At 37.6% G+C, this 22,639-nt stretch overlaps 2 protein-coding genes across 6 annotated transcripts in view; one reads left to right on the top strand and one right to left on the bottom strand.

Moving 5' to 3' along the window:
- zswim5 (zinc finger, SWIM-type containing 5) overlaps positions 1-3,379 on the bottom strand; it is a 44,079-nt gene extending 40,700 nt beyond the window's left edge. Inside the window, exon 1 of the mRNA XM_052547945.1 lies at positions 2,881-3,379. Coding sequence (XP_052403905.1) covers positions 2,881-3,379 — 499 coding nt within the window. The remainder of the gene's footprint in view (positions 1-2,880) is intronic.
- A 236-nt stretch (positions 3,380-3,615) lies between these two features.
- LOC127950733 (uncharacterized) lies at positions 3,616-14,516 on the top strand. Of its 5 annotated transcripts, none has more exons than XR_008152527.1 (6): positions 3,616-3,905; positions 4,061-4,142; positions 5,945-6,116; positions 6,437-6,561; positions 11,578-11,931; positions 14,068-14,516. XR_008152527.1 is itself a non-coding variant. In XM_052547947.1 (5 exons), the coding sequence occupies exons 1-5, from the start codon at positions 3,879-3,881 to the stop codon at positions 11,775-11,777; spliced, it is 606 nt and encodes a 201-aa protein (XP_052403907.1). In that variant the 5' UTR covers positions 3,616-3,878; the 3' UTR covers positions 11,778-12,280. The 5 variants fall into 5 exon arrangements, 3 of the variants coding, with proteins under 3 accessions (XP_052403907.1, XP_052403908.1, XP_052403909.1); XR_008152528.1 differs by lacking the exon at positions 14,068-14,516 and adding an exon at positions 12,423-12,761; XM_052547947.1 differs by lacking the exon at positions 14,068-14,516 and having other exon boundaries at positions 11,578-12,280.
- Positions 14,517-22,639: the final 8,123 nt, after the last annotated feature.

Here is a 22,639-nt window from a genome sequence, read left to right as displayed (position 1 = left end):
CCGAACTTTTGCCTCCTAACCACAGAAAAAGATTTTCTAAAGGCTTCACATCACAGCTTTGTGCTTCATTGCGAAAAGCTATGCTCTTAACCACCCTCCCACTCACCAAACACACACAACGACAACCCCCCACCCTTCTGTGAATTGGGGGAGTTTTCTACAGCTGGGTAACAAAGCATGACCCAATAATCCTCAAGGCTGACTCAAAGCTAGAACCTCCTCTCTAAGGACTTTATAAGACAGAGGCTGTAGGCCGGGGTGGGGTGGCTGGGCTGAATTACACAAACGAGAATTAATTATTCTTATCAAATCGGTTTCCTGTAACAAGCTGTCCTTCCCTTAATATTTGGGGCAGAAAATCTAACCATTCATGAGCTAACGATGAATTTTAACATCTACCGCATTCTCAGGCTTTGGTGTTGTGCTTTGGCTTCTGGAAAGGGTACAAATTATGTTATGAACTTTCTGGCAAACTTCGGAGTAAGCCTGGCTTACCGTGAGTAAGCCTCTGTGTATGAATCTTTGAGAGCTTGCATTTTGGCGAACATGCTGAATAGACCTTAAAAGCGGTTTACACTGTTATGGTGTCTTTGAGGGTTTTAAACAGGTCTAAAAAAAACGGTGGCATTGATGAGTCAATGGTACAAAAAAAATGGAGACAAAAAGAGTTTTTTCAAGCGTGCATGGGGTGGAACTTGTAGTTGTATTGGTGAGAAAAAAAAAAGAAAAAAAAAAAACACACCCACACTGGACATTTTTGACTGCTCATGGTTAAGGAGACAAGTAATGAACTCCCCTATCAGATGAACACACGCCCAGTTCTCGGTTTCTGTATCAATCAAAACCAAAAGAACACAATCTACACACACAGAGCAAAACAGCATGCAAGTAAACCTGCTTTATCACAGTTTATCAAGTGGTGACGTCCCCTTACTGTCAGATGCCTGATCTATCAAGGATCTATTCTGTCCATTGTTTCTTTTACAATCCAAAAGACTGTGCTTATTCACACATAAAATGTTAATGTTTAAAAACTCAATCCAAGCAGTACTCGGGCAATGCTGGGCTTTTTGGTCCCCTGCTTACTACTTCACGGAATACTATTGAAGTCATGCAGAATAACACAAAATTGAGACGAAGGGACTGTTCATTTAAAATACAACAGCTGTGAAAACGGCCTAGTCTAAAAACTCATTTTCGAATATACAGTAACTTTAAAAAAAAATAATAACAATAACTTTAACTAGATTAATTCAATGTAAAAAAGGGGCTACACTGACTCATGACGGGAGCTTTTCAAGGTTGCTAAATAAGTGCCCATGTTATTTCATTACAGCTAGGTTATCACGTTTCCACTAACACTGGCCTTTTAAAGGGACACAGTAGATCTTTGTGAGAATAAATGAATCATGGCTTCTTCATTGAATTAGTTATATGTATACTTTCACTACTCTCATAACACCTACAATTATTGGAGATGTGGGGCTTCCTGTAACTGCTACTTCAAGAAAATAAAGCTTACATTATAGAAAAATTGTGGAAGGAGTACTAAATGACAGATTTTTGCTTTATACTGTTAGTATGCACTATACAGGGTAAATATGAAATACTGTGAAAGGTTTTGTTGATCTTAAAGTCTCAAGCGTTATAAATGTCATATTGGTCCTTACAAGAGAGGTGCAATTTGACGACTTGAAACGAGCAGTTCCATTTATAATTTTGTGATTTGAAAGTATACAAAGGCTCTGTGCGTATTTTTTTTATTTTTAATCACCTTTCCCTTTCTTCCACGATAGCATTTTACCAGTATGTTTACTGAAGTGGAGCGAGTGGGGGAGGAAAATGTATAGACATTTGGGCAGCCATAGAAACTGCCTTCGTGCTCCAAATGCCAAAGCCTGTTCGAGTTACTTTGGCCATTTTTTGTTTAAATTAATCTTGAAAATTAGGTGACGGTTCTGTATAGTTTAGAAAAGCATTTTCAAACACCCAAAAATCTGCCATTCGGCAAAGACAGGAGAACTAGCCCGATCTGAGGGGGGTATTGAGCGAGTGTGCTGTAGCCTATACTAGGACAACCCAACGACACATTTAGACGAATAGTACATGTTTTACTAATTTTAACGCTTAAATCAACAAATGGTCTTCGAAATAAAACCACAGAGGGTTAGATAAAGTCTAGGTACGTGTTTTATCATTCGTTTAACGAAGGCAAATACGAGTCCTTTGTCTTGACTCACCAGCAAATAAACAAAAGATATGGGATTTGGATTCAAGCGGATTACCCTGGATTTAATTATATCAAGAGAACCAACAACCGTCAAGCGTACTCGGAGAAAAGCTAATAATTCGAAAAAAGCTATAATAAATAACTTTAAACTAGAATATTAGCAACAAAATAGCACCGCTGTGCGCTACAACAGAGATTCATTGTGACCAGCACGTTAGTCTTTTCTTCCACGCGACCTGGGAAAGAATGTTCCGTTTCGACAGACCTCATTGTGTTCGCTCAAACATACACCTTTCAGTAACAGTTTTGGTCTTTTCTGTAGCTTATAAGTTTTGTTGCGTTTTTTTATTGTGTTATATGAACATTGCAGCCACCAAATTCAATGAATTCCACATTAAAGCCATTGGAACATACCATACCTAACAAGCCCTTTAATTTTTAAAACGTGAGCTCCGTTTCTTTCGCAATACGGCAGGCATTTAAACGCTCGCTTACTGGCAGTGAGAAATCGCTATGTAGAAACAAATGACAGTTTCTAAACGAGACCACTTCCATTTTTTTTTCTCAAGAAACTTATTTTGCTGGAAAAGTGAAACAAATATTTCTTATGTAACTTTCAACGTACTCTGGACGGTTAAAGCGGCACTTACCGACTTGTAAGACGTTGTCCACACAACCGGTTTCCAAAAGCCGGATTCCCCGGCGGAAAGGCAGTCCATCTCCGGTACCCCCTGTCCCTGCGCTGCCTGGTGTGTTCGTTACCCCTCCGGGGACTGTACCAGATCCAACGGACGTGCTTGAGCCCACTACCGGACCCTCTTCACCCGCCACTCGGCACTGAAACGACGAGTACATACATATTTCCCTTTCGTTCCTTGGGAACGACCAGTACACGATACGGCGCTGAACCGGTTCAGGGATCCGCTCGAAGCGCTCCTCTACCCTCTCGAAGGCCCATTTCTCCGCTACGGCCTTCGCGGCGCAGTCCAGTAGAGACTCCGGGCAACGGAAGCGAGAGTTCGGGAATCCCGGGCCAGGCCCCGGACCCGGTCCTCGAGGAGCAGGACGCAAACACGGACGCTTGCTGGCCGGGGGCAAGGAGAGGTGAAGCGGCGGCTGAGGCAATAGCTCTCCACGTCCCTCCGCCATGACAACCAAATAAACACTGAAGTGAGGACCGTGGCTCTAGAAGCGCACAGACGGAGGCACCGCACAACGGGAGGGTCGTCACTTCACGTACGTCACTACCAATAACAAACGCGCTCCAGCCAATCGGGAGGTTGCGCTGCACCGAGGTGATGCGCATGTGTACGCCGAAATGACAGGCACGGTGTTGATCGACGAACAGTTTGTTACAAACTCAAGTCGTGCTCTCTGAATCTAAAATCTGCTGATGTGTGTTGTGTTTTTAAACAGCTTCCGGTGGTTGAAAGAGCAGCAGACGCGAAGAGAACCGAGCGTATGTTTTTAAAAGGCCACCTATTCGTGTCAACATAACCATACAATACATTCTCCGAATGTGCAAGATGTGTGACGTGCATTTTTACCCTTCAAGTGTTGTAAAAATGCGGAGAACTCTCCAGCCGCCCTTTGAGTTTGGGGTGTCAAAAAGTTTGAAGTGTTTTTATGATAATGTAACTCTTCACAGATGTCTACTACCCACCCTGGTGGCCAAGTATGTAATATCAGTTGATTGGTGCTGTCAAGATCCATCTAATCATGATTAGAAATGTATGTGGGCTACTAGTCATGGCTATGTAGATATGTATTAGAAACGTGAATCCTTTTATGTATTGTGCTCTTCTGATTTTTATTTTATTTTCCCCTTAGGTAGGCTATATAGGAAGAAACTGTACGGCTGATGATACACAGGACAACTCTTGGAGCAATGTTGCCGTCAACAGGCAAGCAGGTGAGACACAGGGTCCACGACCGATCTAAAGTATCCAGTAAAAATTATATAATATTTGTTACCCATTCAAAATGAGAAAGTGTCCAAGCATTAAGTTACACCGTGTATCATCAGCCTAACTGTAATGAGCTTAGGACTGCATTCACAAAACATTTGAAAAAATGTCATGTTCAGTTCAACACATTTTTTTTTTTTTTACAAAAGTTTACAATACTGTTAAATAGTTTGGGATCAGTAAGATAAAAAAATACATTTAATAAAAAAATTATTATATTTTTTAATGAATACAATCATCAAGGATTACATTAATCGTATTAAACTAATCAAAAGTGACAGTAAGGACAGTCAATGTGACAATAGAAAAAAAACTATTTTAAATAATTGTTCTTTTGAACTTTTTATTTATCAAAGAAATCTGTGGGGGAAAAATGCATTTTCTATAAAAAAATAGTAAACAGTGCAACTGTTTTCATCATAGATCATGTTTATTGAACAGCAAATCAGAATATAACAATGATTTTGAAGGATCTCTTGATGCTGAAGATTGGAGTGATTCTGAAAATTCAGCTTTGCATCACAAAAATAAAAATTCAATACATTTGACATTATATTAATACATTATATTAAAATCGAAAAGTTAATAATATTTTACAATGCTGTTTTTATATTGTAAAATAGTATTAAATTATATTAAACAGTATTGTGTACATTTAATAATTTATTAGAAAATAAATTTCACAGGTACTAAAGTTAGTAAATATTTAATTCTAATTGCATATTACACATTTGTCATATTGAGTAATAAAATTGTATCCTAGTAAGTGAATGTGCAACACATTTTCTGCACTCATAAATATAATGTTTTGCTCAGAAAGAAGGTCAGCATTTTCGTTAATCTTTAAATATTGAAGATAAAATTGTGTGTACACACAGGCTTTGAATATTAGAAATGTATCAAATTGATTTAATGCAATATCTGCTTGTCAAAAAAAAAATCAAATCATTAGACTTGACAAATGTTTTAAATTGTTTTGTGATTCATAATTATTTTACTGTTTAAAATTAGGTGAAAAGTAATAGCTGATTATGATGTGAAAACTTTCCTTCTACCTATAATATGTTTGCATTAGGGAACCCTACACAGTTTTTCCCGGGCATCTATCTATACATAAATTCAAATTCAAATAGTAAAACTCCCTGAGAATTATTCACTGGATTAAAGAGCGTGACAACTAGCCCCAGTCTCCACAACAGTGCAGTGCGAACATATTCTGTAACAGACAAAAAAACATTCCACTTTTTATCTCCCACAACCTTCACCTCCTGTCCTGTGAAGATAGTGGCTCCTGCAGCCTGCGCTGTTATCATCTCCCACCTCTTAGGAGCTCCAAGCCAATTATATGTTTTATTGTTCATTTTTAAATCATTTAACTTGATTGTTTTTAAAAATGTCCTATAGGATCTGCAAGACAAAGACCATCAAGATTGCAGATGATACTTATGTTGCCCACATTTATTGCAACTCTATCGACCTCATGCACATCATGATGGTCTGAGGGCTGCTGACAGCTTGCTGATATTTGTTTGTTGTCTAACTCTGCTGACATGCAACTTCGTAAGGTGTCATGTTAAAATTACAGAATTAAGTAAGATCACACTTTTCAACCAAATTGGAACTTGTCCATTTATATACATTATATAAATACGAGGGCATGTTTTTCATATTTGGCTCTAAACACTGAGAATGTTTGTAAGATTGTTTGTTTATATGTTTATTTGTCTGCTGCCTCTTTGGGAACCAGAACAGCAGGTGTGGGGAGAAGTAATGACAGGACTCCATTTTACTGGCTGTCACATCCCAGCATGCTCGCTGCTGTCCAGTCGAGTGCACCGACTGAAAGATGACAAGCTGACAGCTCACCACACAGGATACCAGGCGTCTAATGACATTCTGCGAGTCCTCTGTGTGAGTGTGTAAGTCTCTGTGTGTATGTGTATATGTATATGCATGACAGTCTGTAAGAGGGAGTCTTGTCACTTCTGGTGCTTTTCAAAGTACCCATGGCTCCCAGTGTACGGAAATGTCCTTGAGGGCAGAGACATCGTTTTTTTTACACACAGCACCCTGCATGCCAACCACGGCAGTTATTATGGAGGTGAATCGAAGGCGATGTTTTTCTACTATCTGACATTTTTATCAAACATTTTCATTCTAAGCCAACGCAGTTGTGTTACAGTACTGATTACATCTGGTTCAAGTGCTTCCCAACCTGATCGCACCATGTTTATTTCAGGATCGTTCGTCTGGGGGAATGTTGCCACATCAACACAAATCGAACAATGGACCTAAATATAATGGCGCTGGACGCTACCAGTTTCCAAGGCAACAATTGTGACAGATTTGGGGGAGACAAGACAGGTAATTGGAAAAAGATTGATGGGGTACAAGAGAGTGGAAAAAAACCCTATCAAAGGAGGTCTCTCTGGGAATAACAACAATACAATAAAGGGTCTTGCATCCTTTCGAGCCATCAGCGGCCTCCTGTCCAGGCCCATTTCAATGGCTTCAACACATCTGTCGGTCTTCCGTCACGTGAAAGTGTGCAAAAAGATAGCATATTTCTAAATGAAGCTCCATCAAAAAAATTATTCATCTGAAAGGAATATCTTAAAATTCAGTGTTTGTTTCTTTACAGAATTACTTTTCTCCATTTCAATGAAAAACGTGTCAGTTGGATAACAGTAAATTACTGTATCATATACTAAGATTTAATATCACATTATATGAAATTTTACTGTAAAATACTAATGTATAGTTTTGCAAGTAAAAATATAAATTACCATATAATTTACTGTGAAAAACCATGAAACGTTGTCACATGACGTCTACATAACCACAATATCCACTCAAAACTAGTCCAGTGACCCTAGGTCAAACATCTAAATGTGCCACCCCCATACCAAAAATAAATATTTTACATTAATGTTGTGCAATATGTACAATTTCATCTTGAAAATCACTATATAGTAGGAATAAACACAGTCTGTTTTAATAACGGAGCATTAAAATGGACTGGGACAGCACAGATTTATCATTGGTAGAATATAACATATTTAAATACAAGCATCTCAGTCAGTATATACTTTATGGAATGATAAAAAAAACAAAAAAAAAAACATGGAAAGTGTTTAAAAGTAGCCCACACCAGCCAGAATAAAAAGCACATTCCAAAAATGCTAAAAGTTTTTTCTAAATTATTTTGTTACATTTTTGTTATCAGTGATGTTCATTAGTGTGTTTTTGTGCTACATTTTTTATAGGATTATTTTAGTCCCATATGTGGTACTCTTATCATGTTTGGTCTTAGTGTGCGCTGGATATGATTACTGGTCATGTTTTATGGACAGGATACTTACGATGAACTCTAATTAATCGTGGTTTTTATTTATTTATTAATTTATACTTTTTTGTAATCCCAGAAATATTGTCACCGTGTTTTCTAAAGCGAATTTCTGGCAACAATATCTGCCACATTTGTATTGAATCTTTTCTTGTTTTGTTTTTACAACAGAATACTTTTACACCTTTCCATTCATTTCATGCCACTTCTTCTTCTTCTAGGCTCTGTTTGGACTTGGCAAACTCAAGCGGGGTGTTGCTCACCCTAACACAGTGTCTAAGAATGCGCAGGAGCCTCTAGGGTTAATGTTTGAGACGGTCCTTTTCAGCATAACCAAACCAAACAAGCAAGAGTGTATGCTTGCATCTGAAGGTTTTGACTGCCTTCCCCTCTCCGTACGCAGTGATGTCACAAGATCGGGGCAGGTTGCGGCTCTTTGCCGTGCGGCGGTTGGAGAGGGGAACAATGGCGGTGTTGATAGAGAACCCAGCTCCACCTGTAGGGCCTGATTTTTATCTTCGTGGCGGTGTGGCGGCCCCCTCCCCCAGGCCCTTCTTGTCATCGCTCTTCACAGCGTTCATTAAACAGAGTCAGACTTTAGCAAGAGAAGAGAGCCCAAGTCACCCATGTGAGAAAAAAAGAGAATTACCTAAGCCTTTTGTCTCTCAGAGTGTGGCTCAGCTAATGTCTTGAAGGCATGCTGATCTCTTCACAAAGCCTTCTCCCCACACAATGGAGAAGAGAGCATGTAGTTTGGCATGCAAAACGTATAAAGCCCAGCCTCTTTGTTGCCTGTGGTGAGAGGTTTTCAGTCTCATTTGGTCTGTTTGATTGGGCTGATAAGATGTCTGTCAGGCTCAGGTCAGACTGAGCATTTGTTGTGCTGACAGTGTGATGACTGAGACATTGGTGTCAATTAGGTGTTTGTGTATTAGGCCCGGCATAACTGCTATTACTTGAGCATGCCGGCTTCCTCCCACAAGTGTGCCAGCGTCACCTCCTTTATAACTCTTTGCCTGTGTATTTCCTCACTCGGCCTCACAGGAGCTAAATTTATGACCGGGTAGTTCCTCGTCCACTCAATCCCCCATCGCCGGCCGCTTCTACGGTGTTCACACCAGAAGTGACAGAAGCTCTTAGCCTCTCTTCACACATCCTCACCCTCTGTCCTCTTCAGTGCCGTGCCCTCTCTCACTCTTATTTCCCTCATTCACCTTCGTCCTCCCCCAACCCTTCCTCTTTGTTGTGGCCTAAAGCTATTTAAGAGTGCAGGATGGAGCTGGTCTCATGAGAGGGCCCAGGACAAATAGTAGGAGTGTTTACTGTGGAGGCACTGATATGTCCTTTGGGGCTGTGCTGAGCATGCAGCTGCAGGAAAAAGCACGGATGAAGGCCTTTGTTTCGCCACCTTTCACCTGTCCGCAGGAATCCTCCAGACAGGGGTGTGTAAAGCACTTGAGTGTTCTGACAAAGTACAGTTACTCAAGTATTACTTGGGGAAATCTGGACTTTACTCAGGGGCTGTTGAAATAATTAAATCCGATTTCTAAGAAAACATATTTCTAAAGAATCCTGGAAAAATATGGGCTGTTGAAATAATTGTTACTCAATCAGGTTTCTAAGAAAACACATTTCAAAAGAATCCTGGAACAAAATGTTTCGCGGTTTCCACAAAAATATTAATCAGCACAACTGTTTTGAAGACTAATAATAATAAGAAATGTTTCTTGAGCAGAAAATCAACATATTGGAATGATTTTTGAAGGACACTGAAGACTGGAGAAAACTCTGAAAACTCAGCATTGCCATCACAGAAATAAATTATATTTTCAAATATATCAAAACAGAAAACAGTTCTTTTAAATTGTAAAAAATAATATTTCACAATATTATATCTGCTTTTACTGTATTTTTATGCAATGTTGTTGAGTGCAAGAATCTTTCTCTGTATACAGTATATATGATTTGTTTTGTTTTATTTAAAATCATTTTCAATGTGTTTTGTAATTGGATCAAAATATCTATCAGTCATGTATTCGTAAAAAATATCTCCTCAGGTACCACAGCATTTTTACTTGCTATTTACATGCTAAAACTATACACACACACACACACACACACACACACACACACACACACACACATATATATATATTATATATTTTATATAACATGGCTATCATATTAAAGTAAACTTGTTTTAATTTAATTTACTTTTCATTAAGTAAAATTTTGACACTGTACACTTAAACGTAAGTACATTTTCTCTTCTAAACTCCTAACTCCAGTGTTCACTAACTTCTTATGGAAATGTATGTTTCCATTTTCTCTTTAATCAGTCGTCCTAAACCGTGTTTTCCTATAACAGTCACATTCATGTGAATTGTACAGTCTGTCTCCCTCTGTAGTAATCAAGCTTCTTTGAGACAGGAAACAGTCAATGGAAATGGCCAGGCTCCTAAATGAGCCTCTCCTCCAAATAGTCTGAATGGCTTCAAAACGGCACGGACAGAAAGCACTGTTGTCTGTCTCACGCCCATGTAGTGTGATTGCTCGGATGTTTCTAATGGTGTTAGGGGGGGTGATTTTACGCACAGCAGGCCTCTAGGCCTCGCTCGCCTCCATGCAGTCCAAGAGGCTTATGTGACTAGCGCGATAGGCTACGGGGAGGTGGGTGCTCATCCCGATAACCGTGATGTGTGTATTTGAGCACAGCAGATGCCCCAGGTCTACATTATACCTCATTTGCATGTTCAAATAAGTCCAAATCCACAATAGAATAAATACCACCAAAAGGGCAAAGCTTTAGATGAATGACAATGAGATCAGGTTGCCGAAGATTAGATATTACTTTGGAATGTCACCCTGATCCTCGAAGCGTGTCTCTATGGATACCAGTCATCTAGATACAATGCAGATATCGAACCATGAAAGTGTACGTACTACAACAGTGATATATATGCTGGATATCGCCATTGTCTTTGTTCTTTTGTTGGCCTAAATGTATTCTGCTCACAACGCAGGTTTCTTGTTCCTGTCTGTATTCTTAGTTGGGTCTTCTCAGCATCCCTACACAGGACAAGCGATTTGGGAAATTGATTTATGGATGAATGAATGTTTCATCTAGACATTGTTTCTGGGGCATCATTTGCACATGGCAGGGTAGCTACTGGTAAATATAAAATAATATGTTTTAATCAGTTTTGATTAATAGTATTATTTGATTAAGCACTTTAAACAGAGTTTTTGAAACAGAGAAATTGTGATTTATACATCACCTGAAAGCTGAATAAATAAACTTTACACTGATGCATGGTTTGCTATAGAACAATATTTGGCCGAGATACAACTATTTGATAATCTGGAATATGAGGGAGAATTTTTTTTCATTTTTTTTAGAAAATTACCCTTAAAGTTGTCCAAATTAAGTCATTAGCATTGCATATTACTAATAAAAAATTAAGTTTTGATATATTTATGGTAGGAAATTTACTAAATAACTTCATGGAACGTGATCTTTATTTCATATCCTAATGACTTTTGGCTATATATATATATATATATATATATATATAAATGCGATTGTTACTGTTTTATTTTTTAGCAGACTTTAAAATGTTTCACATGTTTTTTATTCAAATTTCATTAAGAGAACAATAAAAAAAGGACTTGCCTATATTATTATATGCTTATTGTATTTTTTTTATAAAAAAGTTTTTTCAATATGAAAACAAAACAATGTAAACAATGATTTTGTTTTTCCATTATTTTATTTAAAAAAACAATTCTCTCTTTTTTTTTGTTTTATATTGAAAACAAAAGAACAATGAATGAATGATAGTTTAATTTATATATCCACAGCTGTGCTATGACTCAAACTATTACTTTTCTGTATTCAATTAAAGTCATATTAAAGGTTCATGTGCTTTATTTTTTGTTTGTCTGATAAGGTATGTACAAACTCTGAACACATTCTTTGCTGAACTTCTATGGCAGCCATTGTTGATATCTCCAGCTCTCTGTTGTCTTTTCAGTGAGGTCTCACCCAGCAGAGAGTCTGCTCTTCTACTGCATGACTGAAACAGTTCGACAGGAGATCATATCTAGATGTAGTCAGACTAGAGCGATGGATTCTGCTCCTCCTACCTATCAGCAATATTATAAGCAGCTCTGTTTTTGGGAAGTAAATATTTGTATAGAATTTTCATCACAAATAGTTTTAAATTCTGTTTGATGTGTTGCAGAACTGAATATTTGGTTCCCTTTCAATTCTAGAGTATGAACTACAATCAACCTGGCCACACCCACCGGACGTTGAACTGCAATGCTGAATTAGAATGACAGGAAGAGGAATTTACTGGATTGTAATTTAAAGAAATTCAACTCAGGTAATGCAATTGGTGTGCTTTTTTTCAAGGGTCTCATCTAGTAAAACGACTGATTTTTCCCAAAAATATAAAAAAATGTATACTTTTTAACCTCAAGTGCTCATTTTGCACTAGCTCTGCCATGCATGTCAATGACATTGAAAAGGTCACAGAAGAAATCTTTCAGGTTTCCAAAGATTTAAACATTTAGGATATACACACAAACTGACCATTTTAAACAATAAACCTATACAAAGACATATTAATATGTTGTATACAACAACTTTTGAATGGTCCTCCTTCTCCTCAATTTTAAACACTGTAGTGTTTCCGTACTTTTGTCACACATGACCTTTTCAACATGATTATGTAATGCGTGAGGTCGTGGATGTGCATCATAGAGCTAGTGCATTTGTGGTTAAAAAGGTATATATATATATATATATATATATATATATATATATATATATTTTTTTTTTTTTTTTTTTTTAAATGATCGATTGTTTCACTAGATAAGACTCTTCATCCTCGACTGGAATTGTGTAGAGCCCTTTGAAGCTGCATTGAAACTGCTGTTTAGGCCTTAAACACATTGGCCAAAGAAGTCTACTATATGGAGAGAAATCCTGGAATGTTTTCCTCAAAAACCTTAATTTCCTTTCAACTGAAGAGAGAAAGACCTACACATCTTGGATGACATGGGGATGAGTAAATTAAAAAGAAATTGTAATTCTCGAGTGAACTAATCCTGTAATTAAAATTTAGGAATTCAATTTTGAATGCCACACAAACCTAGTCACAGTTTTTTGTGTGTTTTTTTTTTTTGTGTGTGTGTGTTTTTTTTTTTTTTTTTTTTTACATGGTTTTCCAATCATGGGGATTTCACAACATCTGAGAGAAAGTCCATTTTTTCAAACAACAACGAGTTTGGTTGCTTTTGAATTCATGATTGCTGGTAAGTGTGATCACGCTCCTTCTGTTTCCAAGTCCACCATTTGCAATCATTTAGTGGCAAAACTAGGAAACTCTCTCTCTCTCTCTCTCTCTCTCTCTCTCTCTATCCTTTAATCCCCTCATCACTGCCCACTCATTGTGACTAAAGAGCCAGTAGACAACACAACTAGCCTTTCATTCTCTCCAACAGCATGACAAGCTAAAGGAGTTCTTTGTAAACACAATTAAGCTGTGAAATCATATTGAATTACTTTCCTGCTGTCTCCAGTTCTTTAAGGATTCCCTCTCAAACAACAGTTTTGAATACTGGCACCTGCCGGGCTGCTCATTTTCCCACACCTGGTCCTGCAGAAATGTCAACATAAAAGCAGCTCCATCCAGCATTCAGGGTCGCGGTCTGGTCCTTGGATCTCACCATACCTGCAATAGCACCGTTCCACTTAACATCATGCACTCTGAAAGCGCAGTAAATTAAAGATCATAAATCATGCACTATTCATAAGAGTCTCCATCCGGCCCTTTCATTGCCTGCAACCCTTCTCCCCCTCTAATGGCACTGAGCGTTCGCAGGCCTCCGAAGCGCTCCATCCCATCCTGTCCTTTTGACTGAGCATAGTGTTCTGGACCACTGCATTAAAAGCTGATATCCTGAGCAAAGCCAAATGCTTTCCATCAACCCCCATCTCACGAGACCATTGTCTGCTAGAGGAACCACCAGATGGTCTGCACCATATCGGCCTAGGTATCAGTTTTACACCAGGGGAAGCACCAGGGATATGCTCCAAAGCAATTATCACTGGAGTATAATTGAGAGATACATTATATAGCGGTGTGGTTTTCTTGCTCTGTCTGGGTCTGACGTGTGAGCTTACTCGGTTCAAGCTATATCGGGCTCAGATATTTGGAGGGAGAGTGGAGAGAGAAGGAGCGAGAATGGTGGAAAGGTAATTCACCATTACATAGGTCATGGCCCACATAATCTGGTGCACTCTCACTAATGACTGAGAACATGAGGCAGGCAAGGTGTGTCAGCCCTCATCAGTCTCTCTAATTAGAGATGTGAGCACACATCTTTCATATTAAACATGCGCACACATATACACTTACAAGTGGTCCATCCATGGTGTTGTGAACGACCCAAAAAGAAATGCATTGACTTGGTGTAACTGGTCCATTGATCATCATCTTTTTTCTTCACTGTAGACTTTTGCGAGATGGGTTTCCAGAATTACTGATGTCCATCTCAGCATCCTGCTAAGACCACTCTGTTCACTTCCAGATATATGTTGGAGGGCTGCAGGGTGGAATGTAGACTCAACTCCTTAATTGAGAGAGGAAAGAAAAAAGGTAATTCATTTATGCTGTTTGATTCTCTTCATAAAGACACTCCCCACTGGATTCAGCAGGGGAGGTATAACGTGTGGTACAAGATTTTAATCGCTGCCGAGAGAGCATGCAAAGCATGCAAAAAAAAGGTCTGATATAAAATTATAATCATAGGTGGCACTTTTTGTTCTCGATCGCCCATGAAAATGATAAACAATGTCCTGAAATTGTTTATGACAAAATGTTATTTATACATATAATATATTGATAAATAAATATCTTTTTTTGTTTGTTTAAATGTAAGATTTATTATAGTAAGTGACAGTACAGAAAACTTCTTTTTTATTATTTAGAATAAATGCTGTTGTTTTGAACTTCTAAAGTATCCTGAAAAAAAATGTATGATGGTTTCCAGAATTTTTTATATAAATGAATTAAACTTTTTAACACTGACAATAATAAATGTTTCTTAAGCACAAAATGGATTCATTGCCACAGTTCTTCTGGACTGAGTCTGTCTCAGTTTGTTCTGTTTCTTCATGTTATTCCAGACAGACTGGAAGATGGTGAGATCAGATCTCTGTGTGGAGCACTGGCTGCTGTCAGACTCCTTGTGCAAACAAAAATCTCACTATATTATTACATTTAATGGCAAAAATAATGTTTAGAAATGTAAACAGATATTTACTACTGACGCACTACAGCAAAACATAGAAATAACTGACTTAAAACCATTTTTTGAAAATACTAGTGGCTACTAGTATACATAGGTAGCTTTGAGACTGATAAGAATACTAGAACTGGCGAGGCACAGCTGTTTTATCACACACTGTTCATGACCTGTTCTCTGCCCCCCCCATCCCTCCTCAGGCCTCTTCTAGTGTAAGGGTAAACCAAGTGCCAGACTGACGAATGGAGATCTCTTCCAACAATAAACAGAGGGATATGTGGACAGAGGAGCCAAGCCTCCAACCAGAAGATAGAGAGCACAGGCGCATTTAGCGGAGGTTACCGGCGTGCAGTCATTTCACGCTTTTCAAGAGATTTGAACAGATCTGTTTACAAAGCAGACGAGAAATGATTGGGCTCACTGCGTTTCCAATCAAGGACAATTAAAAAACCTCTCGGTTAGAAAGTCACAATAAAAAAAAAAATCTAAATACTGCTGAATAGAAGGTATGTTTTGTCCCTGCAAATTTCTCTGCGGAATTTAATGCATTTCACAGTTTGTTTATTAGTGCTCCAGCCATGTGGAATGCAGAGTAATGGCACCACAGAGGGAACACATCGCAGGGACCATTAGCTAACTAGAGCAGCTCAGACACTGAGTTTAGAGAGAGCTGTCCAATGTGTGACACACACATCTACTGTGCACACACACTTGCAAATGGAAACACTTTTTACCTTTTTACTATTTTGATGAGCCACATAGGTGTTTATTTGCAATACTCATTTTGAAAATATAGTCTATAAATAACTCAAAAGTATAACAGATATGTTGTCTGAAAAGCTAATGTTGGAATGGGAATCATAGGAAATAATGTTTACTTTTACTTCAGTTATCAACTTTCTAAATATGTCTGAATTTCATATTACAATTTTGTGAAAAATATAAAACAAAGCTATCTATATGCCCCCAAAGAATTTAATTAAAGGGGAAAAACTATTATGTCACTGGAGTCTGCAAGATGACTCTATAAAAATATGGTTGTTTATTTCATCCTTAAATCATACAAAAATAAATAAATAAAATAATTCCTTGAAGAATGGCAAAGTCATGAAAGCTTAGGAAGCATTTGTGCATGAACTGAAACTGATTTTAGACGGGCTTCCGAGGCAGCATTAACAAATTATTACTAATTAATTAGCACAATTCTGCTTTTTTTCTAGAAATGATATCAGAAGTCTAAAAAAGACATTTAAAAACATATTACAGACAAACTGCCTATGAACCAACTCTTTCCAATGGCATTTTATTTTTTAGCTAAACTGTCATGAAATTCGAACAAACAGGATTGTGGGACATCACAAGCAGTGAAAAATACATCAATGCTGCTATCAAAAATCAAACAATTGAAGGTATCTCAGACCACATGTGCCTTCTTACCTCTGTATACTGTCTGCGGAGGCAGCATTTTCATCTTTTGGACACAAAGTCTGATTTTTAGACAGGCAATTCTTTGGACACACCTACTGTGTGCATTTTTTTCTATCAGTTGTGACACTATTTAATTGATTCTTACAGATGTAGTTTTTAGGTTTTTAATTTATATAGATAATATCAATTAATTCAATGGACTTGAAGGTCAAATGTTAACTGTTATACTTACATTAAACAGTACGGGAAGTGGGAGAGAGATAATCAAGAAAGGTCCTTGAGCCAGGATTCGAACTTGGAACGACTGAAGTGCAATGGGGCTATATTTTGGTGTTCTGCTCACGAGGCAATCTGCGCAGACTAAACAGTATTTTGTAAACCGTTTTGTAAAATTTGTACTTGAGAATTTGTGTCACACTGCAGGACCACTGAAATAAACAAGTGAAATTGAAAAGTTGATTAAAAGTAGTAAGAAACCTTACATTATTCAAAACACACACATATCCTTTTTATATAAATGATACAGTTATATAAAGATTAATCTTAAATTAAAGACAAAATAGAAAGTCATTTAGCCAACTTCACGATAATATTCACCCATTTGCTGGAAACACTGCTGCCACATTATTTTGTGAACAGTTCCTAGAAACAAGGGGTGACACATCTTACACCGAACTTCCCGACTCAGTAAAAAGAAAAGAATCATGTGTCCAAATGTGACAGTGGTGTAACTCAGCTCTTAAAACTTGTCCAACACACCCCGAGGGCCAAGAGCAATGGTGTACAGTGGAAAACATCCTGAAAATGTCTTGAATGGTGGATAATAATTTCCGTGCCCCTCAATAGAGGAACAGTCTGGAACAAAACAACCTCTTTCTTGGCAGTGTCGTAATTCACAAGCACACACACACACACACACACACATGTAGGGCTCCAGATCTGTGCTGTCACAAATAATGATGAGAGGGGATGAGCCCTGAATTCAGAATGGGGTCAGATTGATAGCGCTGGATTCCAGAAGTGACTCCCCAGCTTTTGATTTCAAAGCGTTCGCTCTTCCGCTCAGCCTCAATCCTGAGATGAAGATGAAAGTGGTGATGTCACCAATCAACGGTAACAATAATTTGGCACCAAGCACCGCAACAGGTGCCATGACAACCAGCTGTCACAATGGAAAAAGAGAACGGTTGCCAAATAGACAAGAGCACTATAAATGTACGCTGTAGCCAATGACACCAGCCAACCTTCAAACCAGAGGGATGGGACTGCGGCGTGTGACGGTGCTCTTTGTTTTTGAAGTATGTTCAAGTACTTCTTTCGAACAAGCATGTCACTTTGGCTTTTCCCCAACATACTTTATGCCCACCTCCAAACCGCCACGCATAAAGGAAGATGGGCTCTTACATTCTCAAAATGGCTTTAGAAAGGCTCACTTTCCTGGGAAACAAAATGATGGAGAGGCGAAGTGAATTCCATGTCGTTTACTGTGAACAGTGCTCAGGGACTAAGAGCTCTGAAGGTTCTGATGGCTGTTTCGACATGCTAAAACAGAAGGATGATTAACATGCACTGTGATAAGAGGCTAGAAAAAAAACACAAGGACAGTTTTGAATTTCAAGTAGTTCCACACTTATTTCTGAAATATCGAAGTATTAGTGCACATTTTGAAAAGCGAGCGCTGTGTGGATTCAATAAGAAATAAAAGACACTGGAAATTGGCCAAGGAAGATCATTATTCATGTCTGAACTTCTCACCTTTTACATGCTCTGGATTCTTTCAAGTTCTTCACTGCAGGTCCAGGATGTTCCTCTCTGAGAGCGTATAGAACACCTCAAGAAGTATAGAGCTTTAAAGGTAAAGCCCTCTCAGACGGTCCTCCTGCGCTTACATTTTTCAGACTAGAAAGGTGTTTGATGTGCATAGAAAATCCTGCCATCGTTTACACACCTTTATGTCATTTCAAACCTGTTGCAGTTTCTTCTGCAGAACATAAAAGAAGATTTTCTAAAGAATGTTGTTGGACCATTCACTTTCATTGTGTGGGGGCAAAAAAGCTTTTTTCTATATCTTCTTTTATATTCTGCTGAAGAAATAACGCCAAACAGGTTAATACATAATGGCAGAATTTTCATTTTTAGGTGAACTATTCATTTAAAGGACTACAGGTGCGGTCACAAAAATGGACTAAAGGTGCAAAAAAAAAAAAAAGTCAATTTTCTATCTTCAATAGTGTAGTGATGTATAAAGCACTTCTCACACAGAAGTCACTTTCAAATCAAGCAGCTTTCTGTTGATCAGTGCGGCAGATCTTTGTGTGAGCAACTTTAACTTGAATCCATTCTGAAATTTGCTTTGGGTTGTTTCTGCCCCCTCACATGTTCCAGATTGTATGGACTCCTTTTGAAATGACTGGATTTTGTCCACAAAAGAGTTCCTGAACATCTGCAAATGTGGGTGAATCTTAATTCACCAAAAAAATTAAACTCTGTCATAATTTACGTTGTTCCAAACTTGTATGGTTTCTTTCTTCTGTTGAACACAGAATAAGATATTTGTACGATTTTTGGTAAGCAAACCGTTGACAGTAGCCATGGTTTTCCATAGGACAAAAAAATATATAAATTAATAAAAATACTATGGCTACTAAGTCAATGGCTACTGTCAGGCTACCGTTTTTTTGTGTTCAACAGAAGATAGAAACTAATATAGGTTTGGAACATCTTAATGGTGAGGAATTGATGAACGAATTTTCAATTTTGGGTTAATGTTCTCTTTAACGCTGCATCCCAACTTGCATACTATCTGTCAACAATAAACAATATTCAAAATGAGAATGAGTGTGTCCCAATAATATGTTGAAAGTGCATTCCAAAAGTCCCCAGATAGTTAACAATTTCAGGTAGATTTCTGAAGTGTATATATGTGCACACTCATGTCATTTTGTCGTGTATTTTTGTCATTTTTAGTTAAAAGGCATGAAAATGAGTGTGTATATGAGGACCTGTGACAAGATGTTTGACAGGCCAGTTCAGATGCAACTATGACATGGAAATATGTCCCAAAACTTTCCTAATGTACTGCTATACATGTAAAACTAAACACTTTTTGGTCACAAAAAAATACATACATTTAGGGCATTGTATATAGTATGTTCAATTAATAAATTTTTTTCAATTAAAACATCCACTGGATGAACACTTTGCATTATGGCATCCGGGATTGGTTCACCTACTGCATCATCAATATTCGGACATCCTACTCATTTAACACGCTTTTTGCATACTGTGTAGCAGGAAAGTGTGGATGGTTCCTCAGCGCTACAGCTCTTTCTCTTTCTCAAAGTTCTTTTGCATGTTCTCACTGGCCTTGACCACCTGGCAACACTTAGTCCTCCCCCTTTTGTTTCCATCCCCTATCATGTCTCCTCAGTTCCGTACACTCTCCCTTTCTTCCTCTCCTTTTACAGCTCCCCCTTGGACCTGCACTCCTCCGCCGATTTCATTCCCTCGCACCGTGCCTCTATCCCACACTCTCCTGCTGTTGCTCCAGATATTAAAACAAATCAGCCATGAAATAAGCTCCTTCCTCTGTCCTTAGTGGAGCTGTCGGAGCTCATTCCTGTCTACATCAGACACTTTCACCCGCCCACCGTCTCTGTACAAAGCTGCCTCCTCCACCCTTAACTTCCCCAACAGACTGGCCAACGCTGTTGGTGTTTCACCCCTTAGCTTAACCTGATCTCTTCCCCTCCTTCCTCGCATTAGCTTTATGGTGCATGCAACATATTAGATCTGTTCCGAAACCTAGTGAACTGCCACCGTAGGCAGAGTTTTAAGGCCTCATCAGGGTGCAAAAGATGAAATAGCTGTTCCAAAAGGTAGGCGACTTGATTATGCACCCTCCCATAATGCATTGCAACAAACTTGCAGAAAAAAAGGAGAAAATGTTGATCATATAAAATAATTGTAATTTATTTGATAGAAAAAACATTAATAATAATCAATAAAAATGATTAAATAGTCCGTAATTCATTTTGTTGATGAGATAAATACTTCTTAAATGAAATTTGTGCATGGATACTATGTATATTCATGTTAATAAAGTCACAATAATAAAGGCTGTTCCAAAAGATTATGCAACCTCCCATAATGCATTGCTGCAAACATGCAGATGAAGAAAGACAAATTTTGATTATAAAAATACGATTTATTCATTTGGTAAAAAGCATCAATAATATTGATAATAATAATAATAATAATAATAATATATATATATTTGGATTTTATTGAATTTATTGAAGTAAATATGTGAATGCATATGTTATGTATGTTTATGTTTATACAATCACAAAGGCTGTTACACAATATAGTCTTGTTGATCAAGCAGCCTTCCATAATGTATAACTATGAAGCTGAAGACAAATACTGATTATTTAAAAATACTTATAATTCATTCAACAGTTAAAAAAAAATTCTATAAAATAATAAATACATTATTTAATACATTGTCTTTCTTTCTTTCTTTCTTTCTTTTAAATAAATACATTAATTAATATTTTTAACACAATTTGTGCATGTATGTTAAATATATTTATGTTTATAAAATTGCAAAGAATGCTCCAAAAGGGTGTACTGCATTGCAAAAATCTTGAGAAATGTGGATTATACAATTAAAGCTTATAACTAATTTAATATTACAAAGTTAATTTCATGTTATGTGTTTAAAAATAAATATTTATTTTTATGTTTTTTTTTAAATAAATTTTTCTCTTTTAAAATAAATTCATTTAAAGAAATATTTTATCCAAAATGTCACCTGCAAGTTATGCATATTTCTATTTTTAAAGTATTGCATTGTATTGTTGTTCTTCAATTTCTTTTATTAAAATAGAACTGTTGGTAAAAGTTGAGTCTTCCAAATCATCCACTTATGAGCTCCCCTTTCAGTTAGGATGCTGCCTTAGCAAGGCAGCTCACTAGGTTTCAGAACAAAGCCACGGAGTTCACATCTATTTTGAGTATTATTGTATGATTAAAATGGAGATGATAACAGCACAACACCACCAGCAGCTCAGCTTCAAATGGTTTAGATTGATCATCAGTGCCTCAAGCATTCTGATAAAGCAGTCAGGGCCTTTGCTTGCACATTAATGGGCGGCACAAAATGGACGCAAGAGCAGGTGTGCGGACTCACAGGCAGTGTGTGTGTGTGTACACTACATCATGGTGTTAATGATTAGTGATGCCAGTGGCGGGTAAAATGTCATATTTCTGTGCACGTCCTTGTGATTTGTTACAGCTCAGTGTCCCTCTGGGGGATGTTGCCTACACCACATTTCCATTAAACAAATCCTCTACAGGGAGCTTGCAGCACAGCCAGCCCTGAAATGTCTGCTCCAATTCGTTTGGATGGAGGTAACAACAGCGGCCTGGAGGCGACTCCCCACTCTTCTCTCAGCGAAAAGGAATCAGCCAATCACGGAGCAGCAACTAGAGACCTGTGTGACAGAACAAGCAAGTTAAAGCTATGTACGTCAAATCTGTGTCGCCACATTACAAAATGCAGCAGTTAGCGGTTATTTAGCTAACCACATCTTTTCCAGCTAATTATATCTAACTTTGTTTGTTGCCATAAAATGTAATTCACCTTAGTTATTATCTAAACGCATGTGGAAGGCATGTATGTTTACATTTTTTTTTCAGCTTCTTTTTTTATCAATGTGACTGAATCTTTTTTTAATCTAAAATGACTGACTTCTCTCGGGCAATATATGCAGGATTTCTCCAATCATTTCATCCGTTTAAATCCCAACATTGTCCCATTTTTAAATGTAACACCCACAATCAACTGACATGTTCAAGACCCAGTAAGGTAGTAAGGACATCATTCAAAGTGACATCATTTGTATGAAGCTATGAGAATACTTTGTTGTGCTCGAAAACAAAAACAACGACTTTATTCAACAATTCCTTCTCTTCAATGTCAGACTTGTACTCAGACAATACTGTCCAAAAAGTATTTTCGTAGCTTCATAACATTACAGTTGAACCAAAGATGTCACTTGGACTATTTTACCGATGTCCTTACTACCTTTCTGGGCCTTGAACACTGTAGTTGCATTGCTGTTGATGGAGGGCCAGAAAGCTCTCTGATTTCATTAAAAAAATATCTTAATTTGTGTTCCAAAGATTATACAGCGTTGGAATGACATGATGAGTAATTCATTTCAAAATTGTCATTTTTTGCTGAACTGTCCCTGTGTATTTTAATAATCTAGAGAACCTTTTTCAACATAAAGAACCTTTTTTTGTGCGCAATGGAAAGATTCTATAGATGTTAAAGGTTTTTTA

The sequence above is a fragment of the Carassius gibelio genome, chromosome B2, assembly GCF_023724105.1.
Source record: "Carassius gibelio isolate Cgi1373 ecotype wild population from Czech Republic chromosome B2, carGib1.2-hapl.c, whole genome shotgun sequence".
Taxonomy (NCBI): Eukaryota; Metazoa; Chordata; class Actinopteri; order Cypriniformes; family Cyprinidae; genus Carassius; species Carassius gibelio.
The sequence above is the reverse complement of the archived record's forward strand: the minus strand, read 5'-3'. Positions and strand labels throughout refer to the sequence as shown.